Genomic DNA, 27,707 nt, shown 5'->3' on the forward strand with positions numbered 1-27,707 from the left:
AAGAGCTGCCACCAGTCTGAAGCATGAGTGAGTGAGTGACTCTGTATTTGTGTGTGTGTGTATATATATATATAGACAGATTAATGAATGAGTAAATAAATAGACCAGATTTGCACTGAATAGTGCTTGAAAAGAGATGGAAATGTGTGAGGGTGTGTCAGTGAGAGAGAAGAGGGGCCGTGCATGTGTGCTGTATGTGAGACACAGTGGCAGTTAGAATGTGATTGTGACATCATCGATGGCATTTAAGATTTGAAGTTCAAACATTCCGTAATGTATTTCAATGGGGAACTTTTTATTTTAAAACACAAATTTATTAAAAACGACAAATCTGATATTCTCCAAAAAAACATAGCCTCTCAGAGCTTCAAAACACAGCTTGAACGGAATCTGGATTTTAAGCGATTTGGGCTGTACCTATCGCAGAAAACTGGATAAAACAATAATAATAATTGATTGTTTTATGATTAGGAATGATTAGGAATAACAACATAGTGCTTTTCAAGCATAATAAAATTGGGAAGGGGCATTATCCTGGATCTCCATAGTCCCAATTTTTTCCATCATCTGCAAATAGAATTCACATTAGTGCCTACAGCAATTAGCACACATCGCTAAGTTGACTGACACCTGGGATAAGGAGAGTGTTTGCCATGTTTATTTTTAAGCTTCTTTTTATTTATTTATTTATTTTTAGACGTTGATGTGAGGGTCGTTATGCGTTATGTAAGGCTCCTCTTCCATGACACCCCGCTGGATCCTTTATCTATTATTTATCCCACCAATTGAAATCCCACCATCAGTGGAAATAAACACATTTGATTTGCAAGCAAATGCTGGCCAAATTACGTCAAGGGAGGGAGGGAGAGAGAGAAAGAGAGAGAGAGAAATAGGACATTTCATTATAATGTTTTCTGCCGCTCTCACTAAAACGTGAAGAGACAAGCACCAGCTCCCCCTGCTCCCTCTTTCACAGCAAGGGGGGCCTAACTGTGCTGCAGATTGCCTTCAATGTTACTTCTGAGACCTCCCCTGCTTTATTATAAATCACGTAAGAAGGGAATTGAGACTGAAGTTGACTAAGTTGAGACTAGAGTAAACTTCTAAGCCAGTTTTAAAACAATTAAATTACCAAGGTTCCAGTTGTTTTAGTTGGGGTTCTAATTTACTTGTGATACATATGCACTGCACAAAGACTAAAACAAACTTTACTTTGAATGGGTCTACAGTGCAAATGTATATATATATTTAAAGTATGTGGTCTACTACAGGAATATTTATTTATTTATTTATTTATTTATTTATTTATTGCCAAAACGCTGCCATTTAGCAGCATTCATTTCAAAGTCCATTCCCTCAGAGGATGCAGAGGTCAGGGCATAATGGCCTGTCGTGACATTTCCAGTATCTAAAATGACTTCATTTTCACGTTCTGGGATAGTTTTTAGAACCCAGCAACCAATCATAAAGCAAATTTTGATTGCACAGTTTTCCCAGTGATGACATTTAGCGTAAAACTCTAATATCATTACACTGAAGACAATGTTTTACTGAAGATGACAACAAGCTTAAAACTGTTGCAAGATAGCAAGGTAGTTTACTGTCTAGACACATTACCTCAGATTGCTTTACTTTAGCTGCCTGAAAGTGTAAAATATCCAGTGTCTTAATGTCCACTTTGTGCTGAATTCCCAATGACTTCCAATGACTGTATGATATTTGACCCCACTTTAACACTTTGCTATGAAAACAAACCCTCTTCAGCCTCTAATCCATGGCTCCAAAAGCATCTAATGTAAGATTCTAGAAGTGGCTCCTTCCTGACTGATCTCATGTACACCGCCCCCCCCACCCCTTCACATATATTTCAAGCTGAGTCACATCAGAGGCTCTCCACAGCTCGGCTTGGAACCTCACAAAAGCCTCTTCAAGGAATTTTTTTACAGGTTCTGATCACACACTTACAAATCTTTCACCAAATAAAGACAAGGACAACATTTGTATGCACTATTTGCAATAGGCGTAACTCAGAAGTGAAATCTAAGAGTGCTGAGCGGGGATATTCCCTGTTGTACTTAGTAAAAAATAATAATAAAAAAATTCTGACCAATGGCTTTAAGACCATCTACAGTAATAATTACATTAATGGACCTCCTATTGAAAATTGAATATCGTCCCTACAGAGCTATGCACATGTTGCAAATAATGATGCTGGAAAGAGTATTTCATGCCTTTCTCAAACTAAAAACAACAGACTAAGAGTCCTACACTGCTACATTAATTCCTATTTGTTTGTGTATTTCTATTCTCAAAACCTTCACCACAGAGCTGAGGCAAGATTTCAGTCTGGAAATGCTAAGCTACAAAACTATATAATAATTTTTTTTAGAGGGTAGAAACTACAAAGACATACGTTTTGAACTAACAGCTAACTTCAGCTTGATTACATCACAACAGACAGGTTGGACCACACCAACTTGTGGTTATTTTCATGCACATTTGATTTTCAGACACCCTTTAAAGCCACCTCACTACTTCAAACTAAGCTAACTTTCTGTTTACACCTGCACACATAGAGGCTCTATGTGAGAGTAATACCATCAGACAGCACAACAGCAGGCTTTCCCAGCCAAAAAAAAAAAAAAAATCTCATGTTGTTAGGTGAACAGGTCCCTGAAAGAGAAATGAAAGGACAGGAATGGTCAAAGGGATCATCCCAGGGGTCGCCTGCAACATCTGCAGATGAGGGAAGGGGGAGTTGCAGTTATTTTTCAAAGCTGTGTGTACTCTGTTCGCATCTGCCATGACTCACGTGGCCCCAGAGTTGGTCTGAATTTCCACGGGCTGAGGCAGCTTGACTTACAAGGACATTCCCTGAGGTGGATGGCAGTATGTCAAGTCTCAATCTGTCTCTGTAAAACAGTGGGTGGCTAAAGCTCTCTGACTGTGTTCTGAGTGAGTGACTGAGTGAGTGTGTGAGAGAAAGAGAGAGGAAGAGTGGAAGGAAACAGAGGACGCACTCTCTACATGGCAACTCAGCCGTATCCAAACCATCTGCTGAGGCCAACGTTCAGGTAGAGGCACCGTCACGGCAAGGAAAGGCCTTAAACCCTGCAGGTGTTTCCACTTCCATTTTGTGGAGCCATGGGGCTAATCCATCTCCAGCAAAGTGTCAAATCTCACTGCTTGGATAAACAGGGCTTTCAAGTCATTTGCGTGATGGGAAAGTAGCATTATGGTGGTGGGAAGAACACATAACCTGTAACTGACCTTCAGAGAGGGACGGGGGTACATCATCTCAGGAAATGTACCTGCCTAGAAACAGACAGCATAGCTACCAGCAACTTAAAAACATGGTAAATACTTTTTATTCAAGGCTTTTACACAGTTTAAAAACTCAACTCATCTTGAAATTTCTGGACAAGCTTTCACATAAAACGCTAAGAATTAGTCCAACTCCTCCTAAATTATGTTTCTTATTGACTCTAATGAAAACATGATTAATGATGAAAGGTAGTGTGGATGGCCCTTGGCTTCTTTTGCTGTCAGCTTCAGAATGTGTGGTCAACAGAAAATTGCAGATTTCACACCAGTAATTCTTCAGGCACACATTCCCAGAAGTCCTAGAGGGCACAATTAGCCTTGATCTCTGGGTGGATAGGATAGGCCCATGACTGAAATTTGTTGTTAGCTAGCATGGGTATCTGTCAGCTGATGTGACAAATTTGGACAGTTTGCATGCTCATCTGACAGGCTAAATGGCATGTGTTCGCCTCCACCCTCCCAAAACTGGTGGCACTGATTTGGATTGTGGGAGAATTGTTGAAAAGTTTCAGTCTGATACAGCTCACATTTGCAGAGAGATGTCTGCAAAAACTGGGTACACTGTTAGAATAAACAATCATTGTGTTGGTACCTTCAAGGGTACATATTCTGTAACTTTAATTAGGGAACATACTTGTACATAATTTGTAATTTGAGAATATAAAGTTGTGTTGATTTCATTCACCCCATTTCATCTCGACAACTTAAAGTGTTATTTTATTTTACACAGTTCTATAATGAGGCTTTATAAATAATCACCTCTTCTACTGGAGAAGAGAATGTAATGTACCTTTAGGGAACACAACTGAATTATAACACCACTGTTGTACCTTTAAAGGTAAATTTACACTTCTTGTACTTTTGTGACAATAATGTACATCTACCGACTCTTATAAGAGTCCATAAATCTTTGGTAAATCTCTTCAAACACAAGCATGCTAATGTAGCAAACACTTACTTAACTTCACATATCAATCTATCTGCTTCTGTTTACTGGGAAGCCATTACTGCGTTTTTTGGTCAAGCTACTTACATCCCAGTAAACAAGGAACGTCACTGGACGTTCAAAATAGGTCTAAAAGTATTCTGTCCGTCAAGGACATATTTTAAACGTCAATGGACGTCCAAAATCCATCTTAATAAGTTAAAGTGCTGACCAATCGATAACGCCAGTGGACGTCCAAAAAGAGTTTTATACAAGTGATTTATTTCGGGAATTAATAACATCAATGGATGTCCAAAATACGTCTAATAGTCGTCTTTTCAATGTCTGTGTTTGGACGTCTTTTCAACTTTCATTTTCAACCTTAAGTGAACGTTGATTAGACGGCAGTCATTACGTTATTTCAACGTTGAATCAATGGCTAAATGTTTACTGGGATATGCTATCATGGCTAACATTGAAAGATAGCAGTATTCCTGGTTTGAATTTTCTGCTAATGTTTATTGCATTTAGATCAAATCATGCCTTCAAATACACCACATCATCTCCCTTATTGGGCTGAATTACTTTGCTGTTTTTTCTGCTTCATCCCTTGCTGGCCGGAGTTGCTGCAGATAAGCCTGTTAAGTATTAGCTTAAATCAAAAACAAGCTTCATAAGACGAAAAAGCCCTTTTTGCTTATATAAACAATATAAGGGCTTGGGGTTTTGTTCAACAATTTGCAGACTCAGAAGGCGATTAATGAAATGGAATCTTGAATTAAATAAGACTGTTCTAAAAACGCTGTGTTTATTCAGAGCAGGGTCTTTTTGCTCGTGTGGAGGGGCAGCGTGAGAATATGGAGTATATGGGTCAAGCCTAATTGTGGATACCGTGCATAAAGTAGGTTTATTGCATTTTTTTTTTAATGATGCAGAAAGCAAGCAAGCAAGCCAGCCCAAGCGCCGGCAGATAAGAAGACCCAATAAAGGGTGCAGATTCTGAGTACAGGGAATTTGAATTGCTGATTTGCTCTCTAAACTATATTACCCTCTAAGAGCAACTTGTCTAACTTAAACCCAAGCAGAACACGGTCTGAAAAATGATGTTAGAGTGTAAAAGTACCCTCAAAGTTACAATAAATGTTATAAAGTTTACACTACACTACAATGCTACAATTCCATCCATCCATCCATCCATTATCTGTAACCGCTTATCCAATTTAGGGTCGCGGGGGGTCCAGAGCCTACCTGGAATTATTGGGCGCAAGGCGGGAATACACCCTGGAGGGGGCGCCAGTCCTTCACAGGGCAACACAGACACACACACATTCACTCACACCTACGGACACTTTCGAGTCGCCAATCCACCTGCAACGTGTGTTTTTTGGACTGTGGGAGGAAACCGGAGCACCCGGAGGAAACCCACGCGGACACGGGGAGAACACACCAACTCCTCACAGACAGTCACCCGGAGCGGGAGTCGAACCCACAACCTCCAGGCCCCTGTGTGACTGCAACACTACCTGCTGCGCCACCGTGCCGCCCACAATGCTACAATTGTGTTCCCTAATTAAACACAACATGCTTGCAGTAAAGCATTAGCATTGGAAGACCAGTGCAATACAGTATATCTATGTTCCTTAAATAAAGGTACGGGAAGCATACCCTTGAGGGTACCACCCTGGTGATGTAAGTAGTACCTTTTTCTTACAAAGGTGTTTGACTTTTCTTTCGGACGCTTTGATTAACTGCCAAATTAGAGTGAGGGAAAACAAACTGCACTTGATAGGAGGAGATGGAGTAATTACAGTAGCTGTAGCGAGGACACGTTCCAGTGCCATCCTGAGACTGGATGTAATGGAAGGTGGCTCTCATCATCTTTCTAATAGAGGGAGGTCATTGGCAAACTAATGACTCACAAAGTTGCAATTATGGCTAATTAATTATACTCTGATTGTGTGTGGGGATGCAAACTGAGAGGCACCAGAAGCATGTCTGTGAGGCGCCTAAAGACTGCACTTAAAGTCAGGAGCGAGCGTTAATGCAGAAATGTTCATAAAGCCATATCGAAAATAAATAATTTGGTAGAACTGTGTTATTTCAAAATTCAGGAAGTTGTCTTCGCACTGTTGGTCTTTTCTGCTTGGCGCCTGGCAGGTGAGCAGTACCTGCAGTGTACTGAGGAGGAGTAAATGAGGAAGAGGCCTCCTGCTACCTGCTACCTCCTGTTAGTAATAAATAGAGTGCAACTTTTCCTTGGTGAATGTATGAATCAGTTCCAGCATTCAGGCATGCTTCATTTACTTGTTCCCAACTACAGCAGCTATAACCAGCTTAATGACTGGTAAGATATCCATAGCAATGATCCATCCATTCTTCCATCCTACCATCCATTCATCAGTTTATTTGTTTATCTTCTTTTCCTCCCATCCAACAGCTTATCTAAATATCAATTCTACTGATCTGTTCATTTGTTCAAATTGTTAATTTATCAATCCATACACATTTCCTCCATCAGAACATCAATGGCCCAGTTAATCCATCCATCCAATACATCCACCATTCATCTATCCATCCATAACTAACTTCATCTAGATAAAGCCATGTAAATGGTCCATCCATTTAATTTATTCATCTAACCATTCTTCCGTAATTCTCTTAATTCACCAGTTCATCCACTTATCAATATTTATCTATCTGCTCATCTGTCCACCTATAATACACTTTCATCAGCACAACATGCCGGTGAATAGATCACTATTAACGACATACCTGTCAATACATGTATTATTTATGTGTAACTACACAGTTATTAAAGACTACATACAGTCTGAGTAAAGAAATGTGCACAGGCCCTATGCATTAACACATTTCAAAACACATCACAGCTACACTTCTGCTAATTAACACAGAGACATGTTGAATCCTGGCTCAGATGGTGGCGGCAGTCATCGTTGGAGTGAAAATGAATGGCCGCCTGTTTTAGAAACAGTCATCGAGATAAGAGTTTGTAAATGTTGGGCTGTAGTTTGAGGAACGGGAGCAAGGCCAAGCCGGGTGTAGAGGACAGAAGAAAGAAGCACAGAAAGAGTGGAGTGTGGGGATTGGCAGCGGGTTGGGTTAGTCATTGTTGAGCCCAGTGTTGGCTGCTCTTGTTTATGCTAGTAATTAAGTGTGATGCATCTAATCAGCGCTAATGTGGAAGGCAAAAAAACTGATATGACACACGGTTACAATATCAGTGAGTGGGAGAGTGCAGATGTCTCCGCCAATTATCCACATTGCCCGGGACTACTTGGAGTGAGCAAGCGAGCGAGCGAGAGAGAGAGAGAGAGAGAGAGAGAGAGAGAGTTTCCTCACACCCCCGTGAGCGAAGAAATACTAAGTCTTTGTTTGGAGAGTGAGTTGCTTAATCAGTGCTTTCCCCTATGACTTCTTTTATTCGGTTTATAGTACCTCTCTCTCTCTCTTTCTCCCTCTCTCTCTCGACAGGTCCGGGAGCACCTGTGTGATTAATGCCCTGGCTCTGGTCACACTGGATAACACAGTGGACAGCAGTGGACAGAGGATTCATCAGCTCAGCCTCGTCTGTGGCGGGCACCTGCAGCCAGTCTGGGGACGGCCTCTCAGCACAGCCGTCCAGTTAATTAAGACATTCTGGGTCACCACCTGCACCTTGGATGCTTCCTCTTGCTCTGTCACCTACTGCTGAGAGTGTTGGTTATGGGGCACACCTTTGCTCATTCATTCACTTCATTACTGTCTTTAAACAGTAGTTAATATGGGTTGTGTGGTCAGTAGAGATGGGAATGAGTATGTGAAAACTGCAGTTTATAATATTTTCCTGCTGTGACCAAAAATATGAGAAGACAGCTCTTCCAAACGCATTATGGTTCTGAAAGAATGTGCTGTTATCAGGACAAGGAAGCTGCTGGTGTTCCCAGAATATGTGGCAGTACTGAACACCAGAGCATGGAGCTAAGCAGCAATGGATCTGGCTAGTACTTGGATGGGAGACTTTTCCAAAGAAAAGCTTTTTTCGAAAGTGCTGATGTTGGAAGTGGTGTTGATGGGCCCAGCAAAGGTTGCTGTCCCTGTGGACAGTGTGGGTCCCAATGACTGGTGGCGATCCCAAACCTTGGTGAAATGGGAAGGTTGTGTCAGGATCGTATCTGTGCAAATCTATCACACGAAAGCTGGGTTGGCAGGTAATGTACTATGGGGACCACTTGTGGTAACAGCCGAAAAGTGAATAGCAGCCTGGGCTGTGTCTTTCTCATTAGTGGCTCTATTTCAGTCAGCAATGGAAGTCTGTCAATGAATGAAAAAGAAAAAAAAATAGTGCGCCCAACATTGGGATAGTAATATTGCATCGTTTTATTCACAGTGTGAGTGGAAACTGCGGTCACTTCATTGATAATCCATAATCTGACTTGAAAGTGTTCAGTCCTGCTGTTAGGACAAAGGACGCATGGTGATGGGGCACAGAGACAAAGGAGTCAGAGTGTCCCTTCCACATGCTTTCTTTCCCTCCACAGCTCATTGCTCAAACCATCCATTTGGACTGCCACCCCTGGCCGCCATCAGTCATGTCCGAGGCAAGAGAGCGGTAGATTTATTCAATGGGAAGTGCCTCATCTGTCAAACAGTCTCAAAGGACAGGCCACACCTCCCAAAGGCAGAGCGATGTGGTCTTTGATCAGTCTGCCAAAATTGAAGAGACACTGGCTATGGTCACGTCACAGGCCTTATCACTCAGTTCCAATTTCTCATTCTGGTCTGATCACTCTGTCCTGATGATTGATGTTTGGAACTGTAAAACTGACCCATATCTATCACACACTTACTGATACAACCTGAAATGAGCCACATTTGCACATCTATGAAAATTGGAAAAGTGTCTGCATTAAAACAGCAGATCTAACTGACCTAGACTCTTAAAAAATATTGGTCCTTCAATTGTTCTTTATTAAAGAAAATGCTTCAGTATATAACCCTGAACACTCAAAGAACCTATTCATGATTAAAGGGTTCTTTGCATAATGATAGGGTTCTTCAGATTGATGGAGAATGTGCTATAGATGGTTCTATTTAGCACCTTTCAGAAAGAGCTACTGTATAGCACCAAAAGGGTCCTTCTGTTATTGTAATGTCAAGATTGTATCAATAGAGGAACTGCTGTTGGTGCCACCCTTCTCTAAAAGATGCTATTGTAGAACCAACTATAGCACATTCAACCTGAAGAAACCCTTAAGGTCCTTTGAGTTTTCTGCTTTCTATATAGAATAATTTTATTTATTTAAAAACCATTATTTTTAAGTGTGTACTTACTGCTGGCTTCAAAAGTGGACCTCCTGCACATACCAGTCCTCAAATCAGAGAACAGAGCTTGTACGTGGGCCACAAAAACACATCACAATACAATGTTTAGTCAATATCAATAATCATAGTGATAATAACAGAATTTTGGAGCATAGACCTGAGCTTAGAATTAGGCTTACACTTAGGGTTAAATTTAGAGGTATCGTTATGCTTAGGTTTATATTTAGGGTTAAGGTTAAGGTCAAGTTTAAAGTTAGTTGCAGTGTCTGAATTTAACATGTCCATCTATGTAGGACAAAATATATTCCTTACGCATTACACAAATCCTCACTGATAAGATGCACAAATTCACCTTGAGACCAGGCAGCAAACCCATGTGATCAGTCTACAAATCTAGCTCTTAGTACTCAACACAGGGTGACATCATCCAAGCCAGTCACCCAGATCTGTGGTCCTGGACAAAAATGTTCTGTTCAGACTTGTCCAATCCAGACGGAAATAAAATCACAGAGTAAAACAAACTGACGCTCAATCCTTTGGGGTTTAAATGCACATCTGGAAATGGCTCTAATTTGATTGGGGGAAAAAGGGAGCAGACTTTCGGGTTCAAATATCTCAGGCCATATCAGATCCCTGTCATATTTTGGTAATAGAATCACTCACACCCTCTTAATAGGAATGGAGTGTTTTGATTGGCTAGATGAGCTGTCAGTGAGTGAGTTTGGGGTGTTATGGTTCTTTTGGCTGGAGTGTGTGTGTATATGTAAGTGCCCTTGTGTGTGTGTGTGTGTGTGGGTGGGTGAGAAAGACGCAGACAGTTTGTCAGAGTTGCATTAGGGCCTAATTGGAGGAGATTGAGCTTGGTTACCGGAAGCTGACACTTCATTAAAAGGCAGCAGCTTGCCTCGCACTGATGGATGTCTCTTGCTCATAAAGAGCCATAGGGAAAGAAAAAGAAATGCTCACTACCTCGTAGACAGCTTTGGGAATCACAGTCAGAGTGTCCTAGCTGCAGAGTGGACAACGGCTAAAGTGCGGCTGCTCAAATAAATAAGGCGAAGAACAACATGGCATTATTTCAGAAAGAACTACTTATTCAAGTTACAGGTGGTCATTCTTTTTGTGTCTCTTTCCTGAATAGCCTGTAGTGGCTGTTGGAAATAAATCAGTCTCTGACTTTTGCACAGGGCATCGTAGTTCTCCTACTGTTCTACGTTTGAACCTCCACAATCCAGAAGCCTTTAAGTCATCCAGTTCCTTTCGTCACCAAACACTTCCAAGCCCTCGGAGCGCTCCATAGTCTGGAGATAATTACTACACCCGTCCGCAGAGCTTTAACTTGCTAATGATGATAGGTGGATGGCAGGGAGAGAATATTAAGCTGAAATTCTTATTTAGGCCAGGAGATAAGCCTGTTATGCCTCTGTTAAGTCTCTCTCACTCCCTCTCTCATACATATTTTTTTTTGAACGTGCTGAAATTAAAAAGGAGCCAGGAACAAGGTCATCTAAAAATAATACTAGCAGCAACAAAGAAACGTATTAAGGGTGTGAGCAGTGAAATCAAACCCTACGAAAGTGCTCAGACACGCTAACGTTGCTCAATGTACACATGTTCATTCAAGTGGAAAAGTGCATTTCTTGGAGGAAAAATGGGTCATATTCTAGGAAATAGCTACATATATTGAAACTTGGTAACATATAAACACGTATAAACATTCATTTATTCATTGTCTGTAACCGCTTATCCAGTTCAGGGTCGCGGTGTGTCCAGAGCCTACCCGGAATCACTGGGTGCATGGTAGGAGCACCAGTCCTTCACAGGGTGACACCCTCTCACGTATTCACTCACAACTACAGACATTTTTGAGTCGCCAATCCACCTACCAACGTGTGTTTTTGAATCATGGGAGGAAACCAGGGCACCCAGAGGAAACCTCCGCCAACACAGGGAGAACACCACCAAACTCCTCACAGACAGTCACCTGGACTAAATATGACAAATCAGGGATACCAACCATTAAATGACAGAGAAATGTAAAATGACAGATAACAGACAACAAAACATGGTTCAACTCACAACATATATTCCATCACTGCATCCTTATTTATTCATGAAGGTCATGTGCCTTTAAGCAGGTGGGGGGTTGCTGGGTTATTGCCTTTGAGTAGGGATCAGGTTTCCTAAAGGGAGTCCTAAAGCTGAAATGAGAAATTGCAAAATTGCCTGAGCGGTTTACAAGCAGTGAGGGGATGTCACTCACCACGATGTCTTAAACACTATACAGTCTAAATCATTTCCTTGCAGAAACAGGGCTGTATCATTTGTCCTAAATAAATAGATAAATGAATAAATAAAAACAGATGGACTTCACCCCTGATAGACCTTACACATAGTGTTGTACGTTTTGAATCTTCTGCCTTTTCAGTCGTTTCCCATTTCAGAACGGACTGATTAAGGTTACAGTCACATTCATTTACACTAAACCTCCCCTTCAGGCACTAAGCCATGTCCTACTTTGGGAAATTTAGCAGAAACTGTAAAAAAGATCCTGCTGGTGTGGGTTTTTTTTCCCCTTTCTATGATGCACAAGTATATACTCGCCTGCAATGACTGTTACAGAGACAAATTCAAGGATTGTTAATTAGATGTTCCTTGAAAAGCCTGGTTTCAAGGTGATTTTTGTACTAATTTGCCTAAAAACATTCCCTGAATTCGTATAATGTGTACTTAATATAGTTGGCCTTTGTACGATATGTAGTAATTGTAGTAGGCTTTCATAAATTGTGTAATTTATGAATAATTTGTGTAATAAATTGTGTGTTTGTGAATGCTTATGTGAATTTCTGACAACCCAGTGAGAAAATGTAGCCATAAAACCTTACACTAAATGTAACAGTAACCACAAAACTAAGGTGCCAAGGATTACTTACAATATTTTTGATAGTTATCACTAACACCTAACTCTAACTTGACTGTAACCCTAACCACAATCGTCATTATTTTGGTTAACACTCACACAACCAGAAAACAGTGCTGTTACTGTAGTTCTACTTCAGGTACAAAACGTCTGAAAATAATTAAGAATGCTGATGAAGCTAAATGTAAAATGTTATGAATAACTCGTGTGCCCTTTTTAGTAAAATATGCACTGACTGATCCTGTTGTCTTTAAGGCTGATTCATAAAGAAGCAACCAATTGGGTTTTGTAAATCCCCCTCAGGCCATCAATTAAACCCTGAAAAACTAATCTGTGCTCATTAGAAGAACATTTTCAGAGTTTATTAGCTGTAACTACACCTTCACCTTCATTCAGTCCACACTGATCCATAAATAAATCATTAGTCCCAGCTTCTTTGCCCACCCCTTCACTGCTCAACAGTATCTTAAAAATTCTGCCATGGAAGCTGACAGGGTCTGTGATGTAAGAAACCCATGGCTGCCTGAACTCACCTGTGTTCAGTTTCAAAGAGGAAATGCTCAGCCATGGCAGTGACTTCTTATTTCACTCATGACACTTCTTCTAGTGAATAACAGGGACATGTTCAACACCTGAGGGTCATGGCTAGGGTTAGGATTACCCACAAACAAATAGTACACATTTTTGGAATGGTATATTTAGTACACATTTTCGAATCCTGGGAATGGCCTTTTAGTCAGAAATGTACAAAATAACCTTGAGAACAAGCGTTATTGTTAATTTGTGGAAGGTGTGCATGCTTCTGCATGAGTCATGACAAGTCTTTGTCAAATGCAACACATTCATAAACCCAAGGACATGTCCTTCAAATATTAACAAAGAGCAAAGTCCACTTAGGCACAAAAACCGAAAGGAAACCAAAGTCCTCTGTTTCTAAAGGAAAGAAGTGAAATGTAAAAAGGAGGGAGTTAGTGGTGATGATGTGCTGTGGATCACAGACAAACCCCTCATGCTTTAATTACTCATTCTCTATGATCCTCCTTGTGCTTCTGTCAAATGAAGACACTTGAAATCCCTTCCTGTCCGACTGTATTTAGAAGAAACGCCCCGGATCCACTCCTCTGTACTACAAGGGCCAAAACAATTAGTCGACCCAGCGTTTGGGCAAATTTCAGCTGATTCTTTTGGACCTTTCCAGAGTTGAGCTGCATGAGTCTGGACAAATAATGAATTTTCTGCCTGGGGAGGAGCTGGAGGCAGTATTGGATATACTGCAGCAGTCTCACAATAACCCCTTTCTGTCCAAATGAAGCTTCTTATTAAATTCAGCTCCACTGTGAATCCCTTGCTGGCAAAGCAGTGGAAGGTGCTTTTGGGAGAATATGCTTGTGGGCCACAAGCCTGGGATTTCAGCGCTAATGACAGAGGCAGGAGCAGAAAAAATAAATGGTTGTAGTTCACTTAAGTGAAGAAAGTGATTATAAGTTTGCCCAAAAAACACCATCAAAATGTTTGATTGGCTGTCAGCATTAGTTCACACAGAGACAACCACAGCTATGTTCACTAAGCATGCTGCCATTCACTGGGGGGCGCTGTTTCAATCCTGTCAAACCCATTGTAAATCTGTGTGGTTTTCTTTTAACAGTAAGCATTACAAATCCTTTTTGGAGCTTATAATTATGTTATAATTGGTCATGGTTAGGTTTATGGTTCAGTTTGACGATGCGTTTAGGGTTAAGGTTATGATTAGCATAATTTTAAGGCTGAATTTTCATGCTGAGTTGCCTGCAATTTACAGGAACACTGGATATAAATAGTACACATTTTATGAGTGATTTTTATAGTGTACATTTGAACTCTTTGACCCTGCACTTCCCTCTTTTGACATCATCAAGGGGACCATGAGTTAGCAGGTATTATTAGATTTTCCTTGTCATAAAGCACTGTGTTTATTCACACTGGTCTCACTGGCCTCCCTAATGAAAGTGGTGATTAGAGGTAGACTCTAAAATAATCAATTAATTCACTTTGTTGAAGAGTCAGTTGTTGCATGGATTGGATAAATATATCATTTTGATGCATTTCACTGTTCATGGAAACAGTGGCGGATGCTGGTCTTTCAAGGAGGGGAAGCTCAAATTCGGCCTACATCATAAAATGTGTCGGTTTATTTATACGTAAATTCTACCCTCCGTTCCTTTTTAAGAAAATGATCTGTGACCCTGTCGTACCAACAAGGCGTCTTTTCCAGGGACTTGACTAGTGTCCTCTCAATGGCCAGCAGAGCTAGGCTGCTTAAACGGCCTTGGCCCATGTGAAGTGTGTCCGCGTGTGCTGCCATGGATCTTTACACCAAAGGATCGCTGATTCGCTCATTTCGCTGTCAATCAAAAAGGGATTCAGCCTCAGACAGATCATCCAATCATCATGCAGAAGCTGAGCGTCCGGGCCAGCTGAGGCCAGCCCATTGCCCCATAGACCCCCAGAGACGCTGAGTGTCCGATGGGCGGGACAAAGCCCAGCATTTATCCAATGACTCGTCTCGTTTCACTGCACTTTGCTGCTTCGCTATTGAACTCTGTGGACGCTGTTTAAAGCACTGTGAAGCTGCGGGAATTATTGAGAGGAAAGCCACGTCTTTACCAGTGATAAGAAGCTGATTCTGAACAAAAGTTGAGCGCGTTGTAGTGCATATTTATTCAATGACATGTACACACAACAGTATATATTTGATCACTTATTTTTTTACATTTTAGGGGAAGCTGAGCTTCCCTTGCCGTCTTAGTGCAATTGCCTCTGCATGGAAATTGTTTTCTCTCCCAAATGTCACATATGCCTTTGTAAATGCCCAAGGCCTATATGCCATTACTTTGTCATATCTATGTCACAACCAGATTTTAACAAAGAAATTATCTTACTCTCACAGCTACTTTAAGTGTGGATGTCTCCACTTAAAATATCCTATATGTTATTTCATTTCCTTATTCCCAGTCAACACTGTTTATGGAATTTCAAGAAAAGTTTCTAAACTCTTCCATAACTATCAATGCTATCAATGAACTGGAAAACATGCCCATGCTGCACAAACCCTCAGCCAGAATAATTCCCTTTTTGTGCCGGGCGTCTCAAACTAATTTAAGGATGCAAACAGATTTGGGAATGCTCTTGGCTCGGCAGCTTCATTGGATTTCCCTTGCGGGCCATTACTGTTGGCTCCAAAAGTGCATCCTAATTAGACCAAACTGAATAAACTCGCTTTGACTTTTCATTTGGCAAGTTTGACTTATTTATTTAAGCATTACACTAATTCCAACACTCACAGTCTTCGGCAGAGGAGGCAGACAGTCATACAACTGCCCAAACACTGCTCAAGACAGGAAGGGGGAGAACTCAGGTCTGGCTCTTTGTTCCTTTCACTGAATCTCAGCAGAACTGGGGCTTTCTTTTTTTTTCCAGAGCCAGAAACAAACACTTAAAACAAATTGGTCCATGAGGAATAGCAAGCAAAGAGCAGGAGGCCACATTCACTGGACACAAACATAGAAGAAAAACATAGCTAATGGCTAATGTGCTTGAAAAAACAGCCATTTCAAAGGCCTTTTATTATGAATAAATTCTAAGCAATTCAGATGAGTTTAGAAATTTGAAAAAATACTCTCTCTCTCTCTCTCTCTCTCTCTCTTACATATGCGTAATGGTACTATATATATATATATATATATATATATATATATATATATATATATATATATATATATATATATATATATATAGTACCATTACACATACGTAATAATCATATGAACATATAAATGCATGTTTCATCTCATTCTTTAAAGCTTTACCATGAACCTGTGGGATCTATTTTTATCCTCTGTAAAGTTTAGCAGTTTCTAATCCAGGCCCAATGGCATTGTTTATGCCTACACCTTCCCATTTATACATATCCTGATGGTGGTTCTAGAATTGAAAGCCCATAAATATCAAATGAGTTGCATCATTCAAAAAGTCTTTCCATTTCAGCTCTTAGCATTAAGGTGTTATGAAAACATCATTTTCATCTCATATCCAAGAAATAAACCACGCACTAGAATATTTCTACAAAGAAAAACAAAGAGAGAAAAACAAAGCATCAGAAGAGCATCGGTGACAGACAAGAACATCTTATATTCAGTTTGGTGCTTTTTCAGGAGCACGAAAAAACATAATTAATGTTTGTGGAATAATTTTTCTTCAAAGTAATTCGATGACATATTTATTAAAAACTAAAAAATACAATAAAAAGAGCTACAGTTCATGTTTGTACGGTTTGACTGTGATTTTTGTGTTTAGAATTTATTTACAATCTCTTCACTATTTTAGACCTTTGTATAACATTACTATCATAGCTAGTGTCTGAATATTAATGGAGTGAATGTAAAAGCCTTAAAATAATATCAGCTGAAGTTCTGTCCTGAAAGCTGTTCTCACACTCCTCTCTCTACAGAGTTCTGTGACTCTCCTGATATGAAAGACTGGAAGATTCTCACCAAGCCGTGATGGTGGTGGGAAAGTGACACTGATGGGGATGCAGTAATTAACATCCATTACAAAGCGCTGTATCTGGGTCTTTTGACCTAGGGTCATGATACTTTTGAGGTTCCCAACACAATAAGAAATGTGACTCAGCGGCAAAGTGTACATAAATCCTGTTGTTTTATTGCACAATACATTAAAACAGTATTTTATTCCTTTTCTTAAACTGCATTGTTTTCTTAAGCTTTGAGAAAATGTCATTTTATCAGAACAGTTTATTGCATCAAAACTTTAGTAGCTTAAGGAGGAATCATTTCTTTCACTCTGTATCTCACACTCTTGTGATCTAATGCGAAGTTTGCATTGCATTCTATGTGATGATTTACATGTACACCACTTTGGTCAAAGTAAGTTGATTTAAATAAGCTTTATATATAAACTTTACTTACTTACTTTTTCCATATCTCCCACCCTTGCAAAGCCACTGTCTGGCATTTGGTTTGATTTTCTGAACTGTGTCAGTGAAACAACTTCTAATCTCTTTCTCTGCTGAAACAACTAGGGACACCAAAGATATCAAAGCAATGAAGACTGACGTCAGTGAAGAGCTGAGAGAGTTCCTGCAGTAGAGCTTTAATCAAGCAATAATAAGTCTATAAACAGCTTCGCTAGTATATACTCTTACGCAGTTCAGAGCTCTGGAAACACAGTTTCAATGTTTGCGTTTAACTGCAATATGTTATTCCAGTCAGTCCTTATGTTCAACAATTAATATTATATTTAGATGCGCCAGGAATGAAGAAAAAAACTATAAATCAATAACATATTGTTACATGTATGTGGGATATCAAATCTGAAACCTATATTTTGTGTGAACATATATATAAAGCATGCTGATTACAACTTCATAACCTAATTTTGAGCCCAGGGTACTATGAGTGAATCATCCAGGAAGGCCTATTGTTGTTTACAATATTGAAATCTACAATGAAATGATTTAACAGTATGTTTAAACCTACAGTGCGTATAAGTACACATTCTCTACATGCATATTTGCTAATTGTAACACATTAAGGAGTTATTACACATAATATATGTTCACATGCATTGTTTCCAGTATGTTAAATGCAACAAATAAACAGAATATAAAAATAAACAGCGTCTAGGGCATTCACTGTAAGGTATTGTCATGTATTGTGGAGCTGTTAGTATGGTGGCCTACATTTAACAGCATGGCTGTCTCTTTGGCTTCCGATCAAGCAGAAGCCAGCAAATTTCCCCCCAAGCTTTATATGGCCCTCCACCTCCCCCCACCCCATGACATGGACGATTCAACGGCCTGCACAATGTACCGCTTCATCAGTTTGGCATGAGAGCCATTCACTGCTCATCGTACGGGAGTGATTGCGCGCTCGGCACCAGAGCAGCACAACAATCCTCAGTGATCAAAAACATGCAATTGGGAGTGCGAGGCATTCCCTGCTCTTATCTGAGCTCCTTCAAGCATGTGGTCTAGAAGAGAACCTTTTAGGCCTGACTCCTTTCGCTTCAGAGAAGGGACACTTAAGGATGTGCCCCACACCCCTCCCGGAAACACTTAAGGGTCGGCCATGACACTCAAACAGAGTCCATGATAGGACCCTTTGCCAAAATTTATCAGAGCATTGGAATGAGGTCCCCTCCACTTTCTTTACCACTTCCTCACCACAAAACTGGAATAAACCACTTGAAAGCCATAAAGCTGTTGTTCAGCAAGTATATCTCGGGTGAAAGAAGTGGGTATGCTGGATTAAATTTTATTAGTTTGTGCTTATTTATTTATTTATTTATTTATTTATTTATTTATTTTTGTTTTGGCAGTGACCTAGTACAAATGAAGAGAATAAACATCACTGCTCCGAAAACAGAAGTCAAAGTCTCAGACATGCAACATGGACATTTCAAGAAGAAAGATAGCGTTCCTGTTCCAGAACCACCAACAATCTGAAATAACATTTAAAGTGCACAAATTCACACTGTTTTCCACAAGGAAAACTGTTCTGGGGTCGTAATTAAACATGCTTTAGTCAAAACATCAAGGCTCAAACACCACAGCGACATATTCAATCAGTATTCTGTATTAATTCTCCATGCTTCTTACTTATGTTTTGCAATGTGGTATTAAACCCTCAGCCAACAAAAAATAGGTTTACTTAATTGCTTTCACTGTAACAAACCCTACCACAACACATTCTGAATCTGTCAGAAATTCTAATTATACTGTGGGCCATGCTACACACTTCTAATGGTTAAGATTCTCCTCAGTAAGGATTTTCTAAACTGAGGTCAGATTACTCATGTCTGAATCAAAGTACTCTTGTCAATAACGTTATTCCTGTCTAATCCGCCATAGACACCCACCATCAGGAACGCCATCGTCCTTCCATTCATAACAAAAGCCCCAAATGGCCACTATCAGCAGCAGCATCTCCAAATCCTCGGCATGCGTAAGAGGATTAGTTAAAGACATGGATACTTAAATCCATGCCAACTCACTGCTGCGGCAACCGTGAGCTTCCTGCTCTTCTCCTGCTCTTCTCTGCATGTATAGGGTTGGCCTCAAAATAGTTCCAGCTCATAAATGTGTCATACATAAGAGTTAAAGTGACACTGATGAGATACACCAAAGACGGTCAGAGATAAAGTAGGACTAAATGCTGCCTACTGGCGTATGGGATCTAGCTAATGAAACAGAATACATATGGAGCCTCTGGAGTACGATATGACTGCAGGCGCTCCTTCTTTTCTCAAGCCAGACTTCTTTCAAGTGCAATGCATGGGAAATGTGACATCATTCACATGTAAGAGTTGGCTTTTTGTCTTCATCTTATGCATGTCACACTGCCAGCACATCTTTATGAAGCCCACATGGGATGAACGTAGGCTAGATGGGGTCAAGCTGGGAATAGGGACCAGTTGTCTCTGTGGGATAAATGTAGGCAGCTCAGTAACTCTCTATATACAGGGACCACTTAGGTCAATAATGGGTTGTCTCTAGGTTTAACCCATTCTGGTCTTATTACTGGCCTTGTAAGACATCCATAAGTGGAGCCAATATTTAGCCCATGGACAAAACTTGTTGGTACCCAGCTGGACCACCCATTTGGGCTTCAAATGTGTGTGTTGGCTGGGCATAAGGTTCTGCATTTTTGTTTGTGACTTTGCAGGCCCACCCCTTTGATCCTTACCTATAAGGATCTAGCTATTTTCTAACAGCTTAGATTATATAAATGTTTTGTAGATTAAAGGATTATAAGATTGCTACTAGATTACAGCAAACTAACCCTAACTTTTTGCTAACCTACCTTAGCCATAAGTCTAGATAAATATAAGCCTATTTTTGGAAGATAGAAAGCTAGATCCTGAACATCAACAGGTAGAAATGCTGACCAAGCAAGTGCAAGGTCAATGTCATCCAAAGATTTTTTTTCAATTTAAAAAGAATATCCTAAGAGCTTTGCTAGATAACCAGACACAGTAAACACTCCCACAATTGCAAGAAGCCCAGCAGAAACCAATGGAATCCCCTCACCTGCTGTGGCTCTCTGGGCGTGGTCTGCTTGACCTTTCGGCTAGAGGCGGTGGTGGTGGTGGTGGTTTCCATGATAGAGGTGGAGGTGTCGGAGCGGTTGGCAGTGGCGCTGGACTGCGGTGTGATGGAAGAGGATGAAGGTGCCTCACCCACCAGTCGGACACTGCCCTCAATGCGAATGTTGGGGTCACCTTCCACTGCCATGTTGAAGACCTTCAGGCCATTGTAGTACAGTCCAGACATCTGGCCCTGGAAAGAGCGGCTACGGTCCTGGTCCCCGATCTGGATGGTGGTCTGGCTGTTAAAAATGGTCAGCTGCCGACCTGGGGAAGGGGGAAGAATGGCACCAAATGTACGGCAATGCCAAAGCACCGAACTGGCAAGATCTTCACACATAAACAGTGGGGTGGGAGAGAAAGAGAATGATGAGGAATAATCGCGCCCGCAGAAGAAGACGGATTATTTGGCCGCTGGGTAATGAGCACGATAAATTACCCATTGCCGGTGGGAGTGGCTGGTAATTTATCGTTGTTATGGTGATGAGTTGGGAAAGGGTGGGGTTGCTGGTGGAATGAAGATATAATGATAAAGAAAACACTTAAAGTTAGCCATGTTTTTGCTAAAAGGCCACATTGGGCTGAGAACTTTCTAAAGAGCCCTCAACAGACTCCTTGCAAACGATACACTAAACTTGAGTCATCCAGACTTCAAATAAACTAAATTTACGAAGCCATTTCGGAAACATTCCTCTCCATATGAACCCTCCATATGTGGTTAAAGACATTTCTTACTCTGCTAATGTCATCACAGCTTCTCAAATGCATTCATGACAGATGTTCCTTCCTCGTCAGCCAATTAACTTTTGATGACAAGTCGTTTGCTTGGCTTTCTTTACAGCTTTCGGTGTCATGGGAAGTTGGACGTAAGAGGGTTTGAGCAAACGACCATGCAGTTTTCACTTCCTGTAACTTTTAGCCTTTTAGCAAGTTGGTGAAATACACGCCAACAAATCTGTTGCTCCTCATTTGAAGCTACCTATATTATCATATTATTACACATGCATAAGCATTTTATAATGCATTTATAAAACAAACCTTGAATATATAATATTAGCTGCTTATGCCAATAATCACACATAAATTTGTATAAACATATGGTTGCTTGTCAAATAATGATCTGTAACACTATTATAAAGCTACTTGTTATATGCTAATTTTTATGCCCTTAAACATGATTAAAAATTATCATGCATATTTCTTCATTTTCATGAATATACATATTCCGAATTTTCACCCCTGGCAAAATATTTCTGCAGTAAAAGCAAAAGTTAAGGTTTAAAAAGTGTTTGAATGTTTATATTTTTAAATATACCAAAGTAAAAAGCTGAATTACTTTGAGATCTTACATGATCAATTTTTCACAGTATACAACTGTATAACAAATACAGTTATACAGCAAATACAGTCTTTGTAATAATAAATTAAACTGATCACATATCATGTCAATTTAAAATTTATATAGATCTGACACCCAGGTCTTAACAAGGCATGGTTTGAGAATGATAAAAACAACATTTACTTTGTCGACATTTGTGATTGCTGGCATAAACAGTTCAATGCTAAAACATGTGTAATAAAGCCTGTATAAATGTAGCCTTACCATCAAGCCTGATTTCTATACACATTTTCCACCTTTTAGCAAGAAATATGATCAGTCCATGAGGGCAGAAGAGTAAAAGTGAGGTTTGGAGGATGCAGTGTAGAAATCAAGAGATGAACAGGTCCAATAACATTCATTTTACAGAAGCAAACATAAAGCAACAACAGAACTGAAAAAAGAAACGATGGCACATTTCCAATGTGGGACATATCATTTGGTTCTTAACAAACATTTACCAACAAGCATGCACTCAAAATATCTGCTTGAGTTTCTCTTTTTTCTTTTTTTTTCTTTTTTTTTTAACTTGTTTAAATAATTTCTCTATCTTTTACTTTAAGGCCTAGAATACATTTATAAGAGCTGTTAAAGGGACTTGAGTTCTCAGGCCAATTAAGCTTTGGGTCTAGTTATCAGGTTAAAATAAAAAGCAAATGCATACACACATATGTGCACAGCATCTTTACAGCAATATGTACGTTAATTTAGATGATTTATCTTTACATTTACGAGTTTTAATCAGAGAAACAATGTCTTAATACATCATTTATATGTCCTTTTAAAAACTAATATTAATAACACTTGCTTTAGGTTTATTAGATTAATCTTTACAGTCCCTTTAACCTGGGTTAACACAACAACTACACAGTTCCAAGACATTATTAACTGGGTGTACAAGTATTACAAGCTACATTTAGCTGCAGTTTTAAGTTTTATTTGCGTACGTTTAACTGCACATTTAATTTACGGTCTTATTTATGGCACAGAAAAAGCTACTTTAAAGCTCAAGTTATTCGTTAAATTATCAGTGTTTTTACCTTTGTCGAGTAGCCAATCGTCAACTACTCGACCAAGTCGGTATGGGATTCGCTGCCTAGCGATCGCCAGTCGTTCGTTATCAATGTTTCCTTTAAAGTTTAAAGAGACATTTCATTGGTTAAAAGTCTGTAAGGTGAAGAGTTAAATAGTAGAAGCTAGACACCTAAACTACACAAAGTTTATCTTGTTTTTAGGAGACCATTTAGGAAGGTTTAACAAACAGGAAAGCAAAATTAAAATAAATAAATGAATAAATAAATGAATAAATAATAAATAAATAAAATCTACCACAACTTTAACTGATACCATTTTAAGTTATAATCCTGCTAAAGGATTATTACTAGCACTACATTATATGCCCATTACATTGCAAGGTTTGTATTGGGATTAGTAGAGTTACGTTAAATCATAACCAACACAGATCCCATTTCTAGCCAATTCGAATATTAAAAAAAAAGACAACTTTAGATTTCCAAGCCTCTCTCTTCATCCTGAAGTCTGGATTCCCCTTGTTTAACGCTACCATTATTTCTGTGTTACTCTTTTTTTATGTGCACACTTTTATCTAGTTACACATTCCTCCAGGGAAACAGCAGTTTAAGAATGCATTGCATACTTCGCGGCTAATTATCCGTTTGCAGGCATGGAGATACCTAAAATACATCAGCTACATTTACACCTCCCTCCCAATCACCTTTTACAAATACTAGAGGACTCAGTATAACACTATTCACAGTAAGCAATGCAAGAAAATACACTCCTTACAATGTTTACAAGGTCAAGAGACATGAAGTAGCAGCAGCACAGCATCAGTAAACAATGGCAGCAAGGTTTTGACAAAAGCTTATACATGGACCTCTGTTTGATTTGGCTTTAAATTGAGTAGAAACACAGGAAACAATTGCCCAGAGTTGGAGGGTTGGTCCAATTGCGCCAACATGCATCGGAAATAACCTGTTAAGCAAAAGGAGAACACAAAGAGGGAAAGGACTAGAGTGAAAATGAAGACTGATGGCAGCCAGGCACAGCCTCTTTGGTGTGGAGCAGTGATAACCTGTGAAGAAAAGGAGGACATTCATGTGGGAGAAGGGGTGGGGTGGGGGGCTGATGGAGTTTGCTGGAGGGACTTCTGTCCTTTCTCCATAGTCTTGGGTGATTGAATTCCAGCTGGTGCAATTGTTCCGGCAGATTGAAAATATTCCATCCCGTCCAGCTACGTTAGCTCTGTCTGAACAAGTGAGGCCTGTGTGATGGTGGAGAAGGTGGCACTAGAGGGAGGGGGTGAGTTAATAAACTGGTCAAACAGGGGTCAAACTGGACTGGCAAGATCTATTGGTCACTTTTTAAAGCTTCATTTCAGTGGTCATTTAAAACCTTTTCTGAACAGTTTCTGTTGACCACTGTTCACTAGACATGGTAGAAACTGAACTATGACGATGGGCTGTTTTATATATATATATATATATATATATATATATATAATAAACAGAGGCACTGCCCCCTAGTGGCCAGTGAATATCTGTGTTTTAAGGGTCAGTTTTGGAGACCCATGCTCTACAAAGAGCCCTCAATCAGTCCCCTGCAGTCTATCGTCCGAGTGTCCAGTCCCATAACACATCAGATGAAGTATTGCTTGGGTTAAGGTGGAAGGCAGAAGGGTGATGGCACCTGTCTCAGACACTTTCCCTCAGCTCTGGAGCTGGTCCTTTGATTCAGAAAAGCCTTGACACGTAAAATAGACATCAGCTTCATGAGCTGAGCATCTGACAGCGAAAGAAACGGCATTCTGCTCCACAGAGAGGGTTCAGAGACCGGCCTGGCTCAGGTAGCTTTAATCTTTGCACACCAAAGATGAATTCTCAGAGCACTCACAGCCCTCTTTTATTTATTTTAAGGCTCTAAGAACCTCCAGCATGCACGACTTCCTGAAACAAACCTGCCTCTGTTTTTGATTTGTTTGAAAACACTTGCTTTCAAAGAATACGGAGACGCTTCCAAGGCCCACAGCAATGAAGAACGATTTCTCCTCACTGATTTAAGATAGAAACCAGAGTGAACACTGGCAATGCTTCAACATATAGCAGATCATATAACTCTGGTTCTTAAACTGGTTCTGCTCAGGATTCTTTTCCAATGGATTTGAACCAATGGACGAACCAAGGATACGTAGGGATACGCAGGGATAAATAGGTAGAGTCAGGACAGAGTCATGGTTAATCCACTGTTTACAGTGGATTCATATGAGAGTGACGTATACAACACTGAGCTGTCCTGCTGAGCTTGTGAAATGTTAGAAAGCAGCAAAGAAGTCTGCAATCTGAAATCAGACATCGGATAATTTCCCGTTTTCAATTTTGCCACTTCAAAAAGAAAAAAAAGAAACATACACTTTTTACTTTGCATGTCTTAAACCCAGCATATCATCAATGACACTATAATACACTGCAAATGCAAACATTCAGCTCCACTGTGCAAAAATGTCTTATTTGAGGTTCTGAACATTTTCTGGAGCTTTCGGAATGATCATGGAATGATCTTATGTGGCTCCAGAACCTGTTTATTTTGGGGGAAATGTGCAGAAAATCTGGGAACATGTGCAGTGTATCTGGGCAGTTCTGGTGGTCTACCAGGTCTATGTTACGGGCTTTGGGTTCCATGCTCTCCATGGAAAAGATCAGTAATATGAAATAAAATGTGTAATGGCTGTTTAACCTTCCTCCTGTGTTAGCTTTCTGTTACCATCTCTTATGTTAATGGGCCAGTTTTGACCCATGTCTTAAATCAGCCATATGATTTCTTAAAAACCATCAATTATCAACCAATTTGTTTCTTACCTCTTGTTTACCTGGTTAGTCTTCTTTATCCATGAAAGGATTGGTTTTAATTTTTCATTGTTGCATACTTTAAACTGGAGATACTGTATACTCTACATAACACAAACTCTAAACTAAATTGGCCTTACATGTCTGGACATGTCTGTCTTTCCTTGCTTTGTGAAATAGAAGCCCCTAACTGAAGCTCAAGTGGTTGTAGGAAGAGCTAGCAGTGGTAGGCTGTTGGTGTATAGTGTGTTTATGATTCCGGATTTGGCACTTGTTCTTGTTTTCTGATTTAAAATTATACCTGGGTCGAAATTGACCCTAACAACAGAAAAGCCATAATTTTAATAAGAGCATTTTATAATTTAGTAAAAAAAAAATGACCAAAAATGGGTTGGTCAAGACTCTAACACAAGAGGAAGGTTAAGAAATCAAATGCACTAATGGTGGTCTCTGACTTTTGCACAGTAGATTGAATACGAACACACAGACGGCCCCTTTATAGAAATACAGAAATAAGAAAGAAGGCCTGTAACAAATGCTAGTCACCTCTCATCTGAGTGACCACACACCCCACTGTGCCTCGGCCATCTCACTAATCCCTGACCCCATCAACCCCCTGCGGACCCCAGACACCTCACAGTGAACGTGGGAGATTAGCTACAACAGCGCACAGCAGAGCAGCCTGAGGAGAGCAGAGGGCTACAGATTGGGAGAGTGGCCCGAGGTTTTTATTTGATGTCAAAGGCAAACGTTTTCTGAGTTATTACTCTCTAATTATGCGTACTCTGAAAGAGGGACTAGCTGCCCTCGGGCCACAGGCTTGGTCAACACTACATCAGCTGCATTAATAAGCCCACCCTGGACACACTGGCAACACTACACACACTTGTACTGATAACAGACAACATTAGTAGGAAGTGAGGTCAGTTCTGTGACAGGGAAATCACAGACCAGCACTAGTTTCTAGAATTCACACATGAAATATCATACAGAAAAGATCATAAATACAAGCGGCCAGAGTTTAGTATTACTGCGGTCACTCTGTCTTGATTACAGCTCTTGTTCATTTCAGGAGACAGACTCTCAGCTCTGAAATCTGCAGGGACACTATCCACACTTCCCAAATTCAGTGCAAGAAGTTTTTCTATTTTCTGCTTCTCACCACCCAGGTGAGAAGAAGCAATACAGAAAATAGACGGTCTATTATTACCAATCTATCGCAGTCCCTTCATTCTGCTTTCAAACTGTTGTTTTTTTGGCCATCGGTCCATTTGTTCAAGATGGTGGTCTGTTTCACAAAGAAATGAGACTTCTAAATGAGTGCTCACACTAGCGGCTTGGATATTAAGATTATTTTTTGATGACCATACACTATATGATACCGTTTACTTTCACTGTGGTACTACTCTCAAGGATGAATATTCAGTACCTTTAGTTTTATACATTTTTATACATAATTATACATATTGTACATTAATTGTAGATTTTTAAGTTGTGTTTTTTCATACGACCAATCCCATCTCCAGGACTTATGTTATATTCTTTAACTTCACACAGTTCTATAATGAAATATTACAAATATTCATCTCTCCTTCTGGATAAGAGAAAGTAATGTACCTTTAGGGAACACAACTGGTTTTTAATGATGTACCTTTAAAGCTACACTTCATTTTTGTACTATTTTGGTGGCAGTAAAGTAAGGTAAATGTACCTGTATTTTAGTATTTATTTATTTATTTATTTATTTTTTTATTATTTGTGAGTGTGTTCTGTCTTTATCTGTAGTCTCTTTGTTTGATGCCCAGCCTAAATGTCCCTCTGCGGTAAATAAAA

At 39.9% G+C, this 27,707-nt stretch overlaps 1 protein-coding gene across 1 annotated transcript in view; it reads right to left on the reverse strand.

The window, feature by feature from the left end:
• LOC136674798 (neurexin-1a-like) overlaps nucleotides 1-27,707 on the reverse strand; it is a 353,645-nt gene that overhangs the window by 38,720 nt on the left and 287,218 nt on the right. The window contains 2 exon segments of the mRNA XM_066651019.1: nucleotides 20,578-20,900; nucleotides 23,052-23,141. Of these exon segments, the coding sequence (XP_066507116.1) occupies nucleotides 20,578-20,900; nucleotides 23,052-23,141 (413 nt within the window).

This window comes from Hoplias malabaricus, chromosome 2, assembly GCF_029633855.1.
Source record: "Hoplias malabaricus isolate fHopMal1 chromosome 2, fHopMal1.hap1, whole genome shotgun sequence".
Classification (NCBI taxonomy): domain Eukaryota; kingdom Metazoa; phylum Chordata; class Actinopteri; order Characiformes; family Erythrinidae; genus Hoplias; species Hoplias malabaricus.